This window comes from Melozone crissalis, unplaced genomic scaffold (assembly GCF_028551555.1).
Source record: "Melozone crissalis strain CALT ecotype California unplaced genomic scaffold, PUWL_Pcris_2 ptg000045l_1, whole genome shotgun sequence".
Lineage (NCBI taxonomy): Eukaryota > Metazoa > Chordata > Aves > Passeriformes > Passerellidae > Melozone > Melozone crissalis.
In genome coordinates this window covers 24,858,535-24,872,084 of record NW_026535823.1, presented here as the reverse complement: position 1 = coordinate 24,872,084, position 13,550 = coordinate 24,858,535, and the positions used below count along the sequence as shown (strand labels likewise).

The 13,550-nt window shown below is 42.5% G+C and overlaps 1 protein-coding gene across 1 annotated transcript; it reads right to left on the bottom strand.

Annotated features, from left to right (window-relative positions):
• Window positions 1-335: 335 nt before the first annotated feature.
• Window positions 336-13,147, bottom strand: CMPK1 (cytidine/uridine monophosphate kinase 1). Its single transcript, XM_054285749.1, has 6 exons — window positions 12,906-13,147; window positions 3,933-4,079; window positions 2,913-3,065; window positions 1,356-1,432; window positions 1,175-1,271; window positions 336-697 (listed from the first exon to the last, which is right to left on the bottom strand). The coding sequence occupies exons 1-6, from the start codon at window positions 12,978-12,980 to the stop codon at window positions 656-658; spliced, it is 591 nt and encodes a 196-aa protein (XP_054141724.1). The 5' UTR covers window positions 12,981-13,147; the 3' UTR covers window positions 336-655.
• Window positions 13,148-13,550: the final 403 nt, after the last annotated feature.

Here is a 13,550-nt window from a genome sequence, read left to right as displayed (position 1 = left end):
CCAGGGTCATGTAATCCAAAAACCTGCAAGACAGTTTACATCCAGAGTCATAAGGAAGCACCACTTTCCATAAAGTACTTTGTATGTCTGTTCCTGAAATGCATATTTCATAGTTTTCTGACAATTGCTAAAACAGATTCTCACACTAACTGTAGCTTGACTTAGAGAATTCAGGTCTGGGGATATAAGGGAATTTGGGGCAAAATTATACTTAAAAAAAACCTGCTAAATTTGGTCCAAGAATCCAAAAAACCCAAGGTTTATGGGTCCTTCATTGATTTATGCTGCTGTTCAGTTGATCTTTAAAAAGCAAGTAGGTGTACAGCAATAGGAAGAAGAAGGACTGCCCATGACAGGCACAGAACTGTGACAGAATAAACAGTTTGTTCAGAAAGATGTATTAACTGTGTTTCTGCCATGTGAGTAACTGAACTTGCACTAATGGAGAACCCTGAAACTTGTATACTATAGCCACAAGAAATGATTTCCTATTTAAAAAACAGATCCATTTCTAATCAACTGTTTTACCAATCATCATTAGATATGTGAAAAAAAAAATAAAAAATCTTTTAAAATAATTACAAAGAGTGGACTGCAGTAGCAGCTATTCAAGCAAGATTCAAGCACAAGTTGAAATGGAGTTTCAAGCTGGGAATTAGCCTTCTTTGTCGAAAATTTGTACAACATTTTCAAAAACCTAGAAAGACAAAGAAGAATTTTATGAAGCATTGATCTAACAGTTACTCCAAGTTAAACCAACTTAAACAGTATTTGACAGTACTTTCAAAAATATATAGGGGTTTTTTAGAACATTCACAGTAATTCTTTAACAGTGAGACTGGCATCAATTTTGGGAAGCAGACAGAAGAGCAACATTACTTGGAGAGGAGCAAAAGCTCATGAAAATGTAAAAGGCAAGACTCTGTTAAACACAGAAACACTGAAAATGTGTTAGGCCAGTTCACACTCAAGCAGAACAGATCAATTTCCTCAAGTTATTCACATCTTACTCGTCCTTCAAGAGTTAAATCAAGAGCTTCACAACATCCCTGAGTAATAACATCAGTGCTTAATGAGCAGGCTAATCACACACACACACATCTCAGAAGAATGCCAGAAATATGCACCCTGCCACCCTGTGATCCCCATGGTTTTTTGGCATATATATACTTACTTCATCAACAGATTTAGAAGCATCCACTTTTCTGACTTTTCCCATTCTCTCATACAAATCTATGATAGGCTTAGTAGACTGCAGATATGTATGAATTCTAAGAGAAATCACAGGGAGAATAAAACCACATTACAAAGAAAAGTATCAAGAGAAGGGACCAGAAAAGTTTTTAGGACAGTACCTCTTCTCCAGGCTCTCCCGGTTATCGTCGCTCCTACCGCTGCTCTTGCCTCTCTCGAGACAGCGGCCGATACAGATCTACAAAAAAACACCAGAAGCATGACTGCAGCCAGGAACACCAGCTGCCATCCTGAGAGCAGGAACTAACAAAAATCCTGCAAATCTAAACTGGCCTGGCACACAAAATACAGCCCAGAACTGGTGGATGTAACCAGAAGTCACATAGGAAGTGTCTTCTAGAGGAGGATGATCCACAATCCAGTTTATGGAAACGGGATTGGGGTCAGAGGAAGTAAAAGCAGCATCAAGCTCTGTGATTTGACTGAATCCCCAGCCTGAGACATAAAAAAAGAAAATTACCTGATTTTCAAGGATGTGTTCAAGCTTTCTGAAAAGCAGCATGTCAAATGGGACTATTAATATATGTCTGCACTAAAGGAAAGTCACTGTATGTTCTCTCAAGAATTTTGTACAGCAAACTGACAATAATAAGTTACTGTCAGTTAAAATGTTCTTACCTGACATTGCTATAATGGAGACTTCAAAATCTAAGTAAAAAATGAAGAACTAACCATAGCTAGAAATGTCCCAATGAACTAAGTTTTTTAAACCTTGAGTTAAATAAGCAAAGCTGACACATGTGCACTCCATGAGTACTTTTATTCTACCCATGCAGGAGGACAAGGGTTAAAAATTATTTTACCTCCACAGTACAATCATAGGAAAGATTATGAAGCATTGGGTATTTTTAGATCTAGTAAAAAATTGGAATCAAAAAATTAACGCCCCACCAAGTGAAAAAATTATTTTAGTCTTATTTAATGTTTTAACAGAAAAATAGTAGTTCCTCGTGTGCTCTTTAAGATTACAAAATGATTGCAAATAAATAAAAAAAACCAAAAAACCAAAATCTCAGGAAGCTGGGGAAAGGGGTAACAGGAAAAAAGTCAGCTTAAGGTGCTGGGATAGTCATAACAGTTTTTATGTTCAAGGGCATTGACAAATTAAGAAGACAGCACATCACGGCACTTGTTAAATGAATGCAATGCATCACTGACAAAATGCCCTTGTAATTTAATGACTTGCTGAATAAAATGTTGATTACTGACTATCCCATAGCACAGCTCATAAGTATGAAAACAAAGATTGCTGCTGCACTTCAGAATTAAAGCAGACATTGCACCAAGGTAATTTTGGACTAAACAACAAATTACTAAGAGTATATAGAGTAATATTTTCTGAGAAGTAACCAAATAATTTTGTAAAATGTATTTAAAGTTTTGATAAATTTTCTTTAAGAATGGAATTTCCTGGAGTAATTCCTCAATATAATTTATTCCCATATGATTATACCAATTGTCATCATCTGTCTATTTCAATAAACAGGCAGCTTTTCATTGGCTAAAACAAGTTGCCAAAAAATCCTTCAAACACCCAGGCCAAGTTTTCCTTCTACTTTTACATTAGTCCATTCTCCCTGTCAGAGTTTAATTGTTCTTCTTGAATGATTCCCACAATATTGCAAGAAAGGAAGTTACAGAATTACACACTTCATTACCTCATTGTCACAATCAAAAAAGAGAACAAAGGAGACATCCGCTTTTCCATCCATAGTCTTATTCCAGCCTTGAAGATTATCTTCATTCCTGGGAAATCCATCAATCAAAAACTTGTTCTTCTGGGAATTGGCAGCCATTGTTTGATCCATTGCCTGATAAAAGACAATTCAATTCACAATCTCCTGCACATATGCTGATTTATCTACTTATTAATTTACCCCCAAGATGTTGACATGGTAAGTTGAGAAGCATTTATTTTAGGATTATTGCAGATTTACAAAATGTGCTTTTTGTTTCACTTTCAGTGTGTGCTGGTTAATTCACTGATGCACCAACACAACTATTGTTCAAATTGAATCAGTTATTTCACAAAGCTCAAAAATCTCATAACAAACAAATCTCGTAATAAATCCCAGCTTTAAAGCTTATTTTCTACAAGATTCTGGGAAGTGTCTTTACACAATAAGACATCAGAATATCCCTGATCTAAAGTTAATTTGAAGGGAAAAGCTCCAGATAAATTTAGTGCCATGAACAGCTGCCTTTTTTGACTTAAAGTAGATATTCCCATTGTTTTCATGGACATCCAATAGAGGCTGAAGCTTTTCCTTTCACAAGAACATCAGTAGGTATTCTTCTCTTTCACCTGACTATCTATTTTGACAAAACTTACAAATCTTAGTGCTTTTAAGGCCTCTGGCCTCCAATCAAATATGACTGAATGGACCAAGAGGTCCAAAAGCTAGTGCAGGGAAATAAGAAACACAGTTTCACTGCTTTTCCTAGAGCTAGTAAAAAATAAAGGAAAATTAAAATAACCCATTTTCACAGATCCCCAGGTATGAGATCAGCTCTCTAGCAGTCAGAAAGAAACACAAGTGATTGCTGAGAGAAGCAGCTCCATGTCTGCCCATTCATACCGCTCACACTGGAGGAAAAGCAGTTCGGCCAGAACACAGCCACTGCTTTGTTGCTTACTCTGCAGGAGTGACCCTGCAAGGAAATAGTCTTTTCCTTACCCTCTTCAGCAAGCTGATTGTTATTTCAACTGGCACGATCTCCCCCTCTTTAATGTAGTTCTCAATGAGTTCTCCATACTGGGAGCCCGGCCTTTTCCGCTCGTCCCGGAGCAGGTCACCGGCAGAAAGGTGAGTGTAGCCGTATTTCTGCAACAGCAAAGCAAACACAGGCTCCCTTCAGGCAGAGCATTTGTGCAAACCCAACACCAGACAGCAATGCCAGCCCTGTTTATCCTTGCTTTGCAACAGAGACACCCAGGGAGCAGCATCTTGCTAGTGACAGATCTGTTCCATCTTCAGTGTGCAATCTGACAGTAGAGCACACTCTGCACACAACACACACAGTAACAATCAGAGTCATTAAGGATGGAAAAGACCTCCAAGATCATCAAGCCCAGCCTTTGACCAAACACATAGTGACAACTACACCAAAGCTTCAAGTTCCACTTGCAGTCGCTTCTTGAACGCTTCCATGAATGGTGATTCCACCACCTCCCTGTTCCAGTGTCTGACAACCATATCAGTGAGGAAATTCTTCCAAATGTCCAACCTGAACCTCCCCTGCTGCACCTTGAGGCCATTTCCTCTTGTCCTGTTGCTGGCTGCCTGGGAGAAGAGGCTGACTCTTATCTTAGTACAAATTCCTTTCAGGGAGTTGTGAATGACAAGGTTTCCCCTAAGCCTCCTTTTCCTCAGGCTAAAACCCCCAGCTCCCTCAGCTGCTGCTCATAGGACTCACCCTCCAACCCTTCACCAGCTCCATTACCCTTCTCTGGACACACTCCAGCACCCCAATGTCTTTTTGAGGTGAGGGCCCCAGAACTGGACATCCTTGGGTAAAATGCTCAACAGGGCTTTGGTCAGGTATTTCTGTACCATTTTCAAGAGCAATTTTGTTATGTTTAGAAACAAGACAAGACAAGAATTTTGTTTAATTACCTACTGAAAGAAAACACATAGGGTGACTGCAGGTCTTTTGGAGCTGGAGGAATGTCCCAAGCACAGGCTAAATCAGAAATCCTTATGTTCATGTTGTGGTTCTAGCACCAGCTTCCTCCCCAGCCTTGGTGAAATTACCTATAACACAGCAGCTGCACAAACAGTCCCCCTGCCCCTGCTACCTCCTTCCCTGGGATGACCACGGAGAGCAGCCCTTAGGGAAAAGCGGTGACTTCTCCTGAGGATGACGTGGTAAATGAAGGTCAATAGCTACACTGGTTCCACCCTCTGCCACACCACACAGAGTAAACAGAGAGATCAGATTCAGATCCATCAATATGATAGCATTGTGCACAAAAACAGCACACACCATTGCTCTTTGACCTCAAATTACAGCTAAAATTGTCACTTATGAAAAATAATGATGGAAGTATTTAATAGATATGAATTTCTCAGGCATTTATCATTGTAAATAGATACCTAGTGCAAGCAAACAAATACATTCCTACCAAAGAGAAATGCATGGTTATAAATAATCATTTTCTCAGCTCATTTAACGCTGCAAGAAAACTAATAAAGTGCACTATGCTCCTTGACCAAATATAAGTCCATCAAAACAGGCAATAAATACATCTCCTTGGTATTACCTTAGCTAGTTCTACATCCAAAACACAGCACACACATACATTCTCATCTGGAAGTTTTTACACAAAACAAAAGCAGCAGCAAAAAACTTCAAGGTTATCAGTTTGGCTGCAGCAACATCCAAAGCAAATTTCAAACAAGGTGTCTGAGAGGCATAATAATGTGACTACACACTTGGCAAGGCTGTGAACTTTGGTTTTAAAACTTGGCTACTGAACTAAGTACAACAAAAATATTACACAACCCACTAAGTGACTTTAAAACATTTCAGTTGCTTTCCAATTTCACCCACAAAAGCATGGAAAGTTAGTTCTGCCATAGTCATAATTTAAGAAGGGATATAATTACTTAAATCTCCAAAACTGTACACAGTTGGCAAAAAACAGAAGCAAGATTTTGCTGTAACTAAGTGTGAAGGAAAAGCTTCACAGACATCCTCTGTAAGCTCACTGTACTCTTGCTTTAATGTACATTGCATTTGGATATGCCTAACTAATTGCAAATCTAAATATTTATAACCTACAGAAGCCATAAACCAGAATAAATTGTTCCTTATAAGCAAGAAACATTACTCTGCTGAATGCTAAATTAACATGCAGTTCTTCTTGCTAAAGTTATAGAATGATGATTTTTTTAACATCAGGTTTCTACAAAGAAGAAAACAGGAGGAAAATATAATCCCTTAGGTTTTAGAGGATTACCAAACCATTTAATTTTCCTTGGCATTTTCCTTTTCATGCATGAAAACAAAATTGAGTCAGAATTTTTTCTGAATTCTCCATCTTTTGCAAGAGCAAACTAAAGTAGTTTTTAACAGCTGAACTGGAAAGCAAAGACAGAAGTGTTTAAAAGTGCTTTTGTACAAATAGACTTGTTTGAGATAATAATAAATTATATTCAAGACTAACCCTCAGAATGGCTTAACCAGGCTGTAAGAAAAACAAACCTCTCCTTCAGGGGCAAAACATCTATTTGTGAACTATGCTGAGCCAAGAGCCAAAGAAAACACATGGGTTTAAACAATACAAACAAGGGGGGAGAATGGCTTGGCTGCTGCTCCACACACAGAAGGCTGCAGAGATGTGGAGCTCCTGCTACCCTTGCCAGCTTTAATCAAGATGTTCAGGGCACAAAGTTTTCTTTCATTTTAGGTCATAGAAACCCTCAGCAAGCGTCCTGAGCTGCAGCAAATCATTGCAATGCCAAGGGCTTGCAGAAGAGACTGTGATGTAACAGCACAAAACATGGGTCAAACACTCAGGTCTGGACAAGGTCTGCCTTGTGGCAGCAGGACTGCCAGCAGTGCCAAGCACATCCTGATGCAATCCCCAGAATGCGACTCATTGCCACTCCTGCACTCTCTTCTGCAATCAAAAAGGGAGCAGGACTGTGGCTGCCAAATAATGAAAAAGCAGTTTCCCCAGCTCTTACTAGGCACATAATGTCAGAATGAAAGGATGACTTAGAAAAAAAAAAAAGAGGTCAAAAAACAATTTCCAAATACTAGGATGCCAAGCACTTAAAATCTGGAGAGGTTTTGGTATTACACAGAAGAAACAGGAAAATACAGAATCAACTATTCTAAAATGTATTTTAGAGATAATGCTTTCTGCTATGCTGTCAGACTGGTGTGATCTAGAAGAAGAAAAAAAGATTAAATTGGTAAGCTACTATTACGCAAGTTCTCATTACTACACAAGTAGTGCAAGCTCCTGGTGCTGTGATGATTTGCTCCAACTTAGGAAGCTTGCTGATGGTTTCTCTCACCTAAAATAAAAGAAAATTTTGTGCCCTAAACACCTTGACTAAAATTGGCAAGAGTAGTGTGAGCACCACATCTATTCATTACACAAGTTCTCATTGTTTTCAAAATTAATTTTGTGAAGTATGGGTCTCCAAATATTACTTACAAAAATCAACTGTGAATGAAAAAGTGCCGCCTTCAACACCACTCAAGACATTCTCCCATTTTGCTTTAAAAAAATAAAACATTAAAATAATTTTTAAAAATTCCAGTGAAATGGAAAGGTGAGCTCAAGTTTCCATCAATCCCATCACAGCAGCAGTGGATAGAGCAGAGCAGATCAGAACAGCACTTGCTGTTTGCCTCTGCCTGGTCAGTCACAGCAGGACAAACTGGGACACACAAGCCGTGAGCTCCACATCTCCACATTCCAGCCCGAGATTGCAGCCTCTCCGGGCTGCCCTTCCCTGCCCTGTCCTCCAGCCCTTCCAGCTTCCTTCTGCCAGCCGGGATTTGCAACTTTCACTCTGCAGACAGAACAGGCTTTGTTTTCAGTAAGTACAATAAACAGATGCACAGAAATGGAAATGTGTGAGTCACATCAGGCTGGAAGCAGGTGGAGCCAGGAAGGATCAGGGGTGAGCAGCAGCTGACGCTGGGACTCCTTCACAGCCCCTTCTGAGGGACACCGGGTTTATTTCTGATTCAGCCCTGGTGGTCCTGCAACAAATCTCCCCACTAAACACACAGCTTGAGACTTCCTTAAGAGAGCAGAAGCCAAGGAGCAAGAGAAACACAAATTACTGCTTTGACCTTGACTCCTATCTTTGCTTATCGTTGCTAGTTTGAAAACGAAAGTCACAGGGCTTAAGATTTAAACAAATAAAATACAAACTTTTATTGCCCTGGTTCTGACCTGTCATGTCTTGGGCAACCTTAATAAACAACCAAAATCTGCTACATACACCATTTGAGAACTAGTAAAAATAAAGACAGAACTGTGCAAAGCCTGCAGCCTTCAGGGGTTTTTTTAGCCTTGAAAACTTCTGTCTGTCCTACTAGCACATGGAATTAAATCTTTGGGGTACAGGTTACAATGCAGTAATAGACTTTCTGTCTGCTTATTGCAATTTAAAAAATTGAAAAAATTTTCTTACTTTGAAATATGTTCTTGTCTCTGGGAAACAAAACCAAACAAAACCCCTCATTAACAAAACAAAACACACAATGGAGATCCCACAGTGCCTCCAAGGGAGAGGGGGGCAAACAGAGCACCCCAGGTGCTTCAGGAGCACTGACTCAATACAGGGCACCCAGTATGTTCAGGAAAGTCCAAAGTTTAATGCCTAGTATTCTGCAAAATGGAAATGTTCACGGATAAATCTTCAGGGGGTAGATTTAAACACTCATCGTGTTTTTTAAAAAAACCTCCCAAGTTCAGAAATATAAATTTATGTTCTAAAAATCAACTATGAGAACTTAAGGCCAAGTAGAATACCAATACATGACATTCATTAAAGAGATTTCAGAAGCTGAGTTTAAAGCAAACAATTTAAACCCTGTTTTTACTTCAAGGAAGTTAACACTGTATCTCAGCAGACTTCTAGAAGACAATTAACACATGACAGCAAAACCTAAATCCTCTGCTACTTTCAGAGGAGCATTTCTGATACAATGAATACTTCCTTGCATTGTTTCCTTCACCCTAGGAAATCTCCTTATCATATATCCCAAAGCAACTTAACAGCTTTTTCCATTTGGATCTCAACTTATGCTCTTATAAAACTGAGAAGGCTCAGCATCCCACTTTGTGGAATTAATTTTAGATTTAACCAGAAACATACAGGATAGGCTGTGGTGGAGGTGAATTATATTTTAGGTACACAGAGAGCAATGCCTTGCACACTCCAAATCTCTACAGATCACCGTGCTAAAACAAACAGACAAAAAAGTACAACTCAAATCTTGCTTGGAATAAAGACAAATGATTTGGTTATTATTCTTCCCACCAACCAAAGAGCTTTACATCCCAAGCAGAGGTTATAAGGATTTAAAATTTAAGCACAAGAAAGCATATTTTATGCAGATTTGCTGAAAGCATTTTTTTTTCCTTGACTTTACCATAGTGATTTTATACGCAAAGTTCAGAAGTCAGCAATAAAGCACATTCCATTATCTCACAGTCACAGAAGAGACACTGTGGAAAGCATGAAGGTTATTGAGAGAACCTGCATTCAAATGACATCACTCAACTATAGCTCAAATATTCTGCCTCACGTGACAGCTACGCAACAGTCCCAGATGATGGCAAGCTCCACCTAACAAAGCTGTGGAAGGTTTCAGGAGTTAATCTGCAGGGCTGCGAGGGAGAGGATAAGAACTTAAGAGGGAATTCTGCTTCATCCCTCTCTAAATAGGAGGAACTGCTCCAGAACAGCAGCAGTTCTGCTGATTTGCATTTCCCTGACAATTCTGTGTCTGTGGAACACACAGGAGTCGAGTCTTCCCTCCGTATCGGAGAAAACCAGTCTGGTTCAGCTGTCTCATCCAACCTTATCTGTGGAGATAAAGAATCCTAATCACTCACCCACTGTTCCCTTTCTTACACTGTGTCAATACCCATTTCCACTTGTTATTAGGTCTTCCCTCAAATCAGTTTTCCATTTGTGTCCAAATTTGGCATGCATACATGCCTTCTCCACATTTAGGGAATCCAGCACACACATATTGAGCAGTTATGATTTACACTAGTATTTAACAAATACATATTTCACCTACAACATGGAATACCCATCTCCTTTTTTGGGAATGTAAAGCACAGTCTGCAAAAAATTTACAAAATTTCTTTGAGAAATTGTTCCCAGGTACTAAGTACATAATATCCCCTTTCCTCTACAAAACACAGACACCCTTGGTTTTTAATAAAAATAGTTTGATGCTAAATTCTACAAGAGCTCACCTCAGCCAAATGAGACTTCTTCCACATGTGATGTGCTCTGTCCCAAATCTCCAGTATGAATAGCAACCAAGACATATTTATAGCTCATACTGACTTTTTGTTCAGCACAACCTTCAGCTCTACAGTAAGATACTGGGTCAGATTCATTCCAAATGTAAACTAATATTATTCCATCCATTTACAACAAGGATGAATGAGGTTTATTATTACTCAGCTACAGCCCGTTTTTCTCTGTGGCAAACTGCCAACAGGGTTTAAAACACAAATAAAAACACACTTTCAACCCAAAGGCAGCATTGACTCCACACAGGCTGCTCACTTGCCTGCAGGACTCTCTGGGGGCTGCCAGGGGCCATGGTGAGGATCTGTGCTTAGAAAAGCTCCTGCTCTCCAGTAACTCTGCTGGGTTTCACCCACACTTCCCTGCTCATGTGCCCTTTTTGCTGTGTTTCACCCACACTTCCCTGCTCATGTGCCCTTTTCTTAAAGTTTTCCAGCACACCTACACCAGTCCAACTCTTCTTTAAACAACCTCAGACCCTCTCTGCCTCCCAGTTTAGCCAGTGACTCTCCTGGAGGTGTCTGAGCCAGCAGGAAGGTTGTCCTGTGCATTCAACAGGTCTGAGTGCTCTCTACTGTCAGCTCACTGACTTCAATAAACTTCTTTCCATGTAGTGAACAGGATTAGCAGAATTAAAGCAAATTTGCATTTATTCGAATTTGGATTTCCCTTTCCAGGCTTAGAGAAGAAAACAAATACTGCATAAGCAAGGTTTTTCTTTTTTTTTCCTTTCTAGCTGGAAATACTATTTGAGTAGCAATGGCTCATTTGAACTCCTCCTAATAAAGTGGTCTTTATCCAATTATATCAGCCTATCCAGCCGTAGGCATTTATCCTCCTAAACACAGGGCCAGCAGCCACACAAGGTACTTCAGCCCCGAGGCTACACTAATGGTTTGCTGAAAGCCATTAATGACAGCCTACAAGGTTCCCCTATAGTTTAAGCTCATTTGTTTTCTGCATGCCAGGGGCTGAATCTGACCTTACCAAAAAGGCTTTATGAGCACTGTGAACCTTCCATGCCACAATTTAATTTAATGAATATGCTGCTTTGAACGCAAGTCTGTAATTTGAGGTTTAAATCCTTCAGAACTAAAGTCATAACGGCATTTTTTAGTCTGGACCAAATTCACTTAACTTAGTTATACAAGTCTGAAGTCTGGGATGTAGCAGCAGCATGGATAAACTGTAACAGGGCACCACCAGAACAGAGGGCACACACAACGTGGCTGTTCCAGGAGTTTTGGGGTTCTTTCCCACCAACAAATTCAGGAACATGGCCATCACCACAGTTCTCAGCCATATCTTTCAATGAGGGTATGCATAAGCTTTGATCCTATATGGCTTTTAATAAGAAAAGTATATACAACTGCTCAGTAAAAAAAAAAAAAAAAAAAAAAAAGATAAAAGAGCTGTTTCAAATCCAACACACACACATGTTTGGAAGCATTCATCCCTAACTACTTCCGTAATTATCCACCTGGATACACTCTAATTATCCCTGCGGTTTTTGGTGTTTAAAAGGACAGTACTACACCATGTATCATCCACCGTTCTTTCTTATATATTTGTTGTCTCAAAAGGCTGGAAAAAATGTATTTGGAAAACTGAAAATTTGAAAGTTTAGTTAAATTATACTGTCAGTCTTAGGCTCTTTAAAGAGAAGGAACAAGATGAATGATCTATGGGATCAGGATATCCTTTGACCACTATCACATTGTGTCACAGAAAAAAAAATTAATTTGTTCTATTTTTAACATATTACTTCCACAACTTACTGAGATGGCACTGGGTAAAAAAGCCAACACCCTGCAATGCCTGCTGTACCAGCTGTAACATTTATGGGACAGGCCTCAGGGGACGCGGACCTTGATCCATTTGAAGCACACGTATCCCAATGGCTGTCAGACACCTCACCCACCTCCTCTGCCAGGCCCCAGCTCCGACGTGGCCGTGCAGACGTGTACGGAGCCTCCCACTCGGGCAGGGCTGCGGGACCGGCCCGGCAGGGCAGCACCGCCCGGGCACCGGGAATCCTGCCGGGCCGCCGTGCTGCCCCCGGCCCCGGTACAGCCGGCAACCCGCGCTCCCGGCACAACCGGAGCGGGCTCCGGAACACTGAGGGTGGATCTAAAACCCCTATGGTGTCCCCAAAATGGATGTAAAAACCCCAATGGTGTCCCCAGGGTGGATATAAAAACCTCAATGGTGTTCCCGGGGTGGATGTAAAACCCCAGTGGTGTCCCCAGGGTGGATACCGGCGCAGGCACCACCAGCAAAGTGTGATCCCGCGGGGCTGAGGGAAAAGGCAGGAGAAGGGAAAGGGCCAGGCGGCCTGACAGGGGTGGAAGGGGGACCGAGGGGCCGGAGTGGAGGGTGCCCCATCACTTCACCCACTAAAGGGAAGATGTGAGTCAGTTATTCGTATTTATCGCCTAGAAGGAGCAAAGAATAGATGGAGACTCGACAAGAGACCAGATCGACAGGCAGACAGTGGTCCCGCCACCCCCGTCTGTGTAACACGACCCACAGACGACCGCCCCAAATAGGGTCCCGGGCCCCACAGGGGGATCCTACAACTCCCAGGCTTCCTGCAGCCGGGGTCCCGCAGCCCCTGCTCCTCACCTCCACGATACGAGCGCACTGCGTCCCCTTGCCCGCCCCGGGCCCGCCGAGGACGAAGACGACGACGGGCTTCATGAGGAGAAGGAGGCGGCGGCGTTGCAGCAGCAGGACAGCGGCGGCGGGGCGGCGGCCGTGGGGCGGCCGATAGGGAGGGAGGGCGGGCGGGGAGCGGCGGGGCCGAGGCCGGGACTGTGACCGGGGCTGTGACTGAGGCACCGCTGCCGCCGCGCTGTCCCCGCGGAGGGAAAGTGCTTCCGGGTCCGGGCGGGGCGGGGCGGGCACGTGGGCGCGGGGCTGGCGGCGGCGGCTCTGAGGGGACTCACTGTCTCAGGCCCTGACTGGGGAAGGCGGAGGCCGGCGCGGCGCTCCAGCGGGACCGGGAGTGTCGGTTCATTGTTGGCCCCGCCACAGCCCTTTCCGGCATGGCATGGCATGGCATGGCATGGCATGGCATGGCATGGCCCGGCCCGGCCCGGCATCGGCGGCGGCGCCCCCGCTGCCATGGCAACGCCGCCGCATCGCCGCACTGCGCCTGCGCACTCCCCGCCCCCTGGCATTTTTAAACCCCCTGCGCGCGCGCTGGCGGTTGGTTTCCCCAGAGCGCGCTCTGATTGGCCGAGCCAGCCGTTCCCTGCCGCGCGCCGA

What these genes read in the sequence shown, in the direction of transcription:
- CMPK1 (XM_054285749.1), bottom strand. Translation starts at nt 12,980, where the DNA reads ATGAAGCCCGTCGTCGTCTTCGTCCTCGGCGGGCCCGGGGCGGGCAAG. An exon ending in AGTGCGCTCGTATCGTGGAG is followed by an intron (nt 4,080 to 12,905) that starts GTGAGGAGCAGG and finishes TTGCTGTTGCAG; the next exon opens with AAATACGGCTACACTCACCT. An exon ending in CAATCAGCTTGCTGAAGAGG is followed by an intron (nt 3,066 to 3,932) that starts GTAAGGAAAAGA and finishes GTCTTTTATCAG; the next exon opens with GCAATGGATCAAACAATGGC.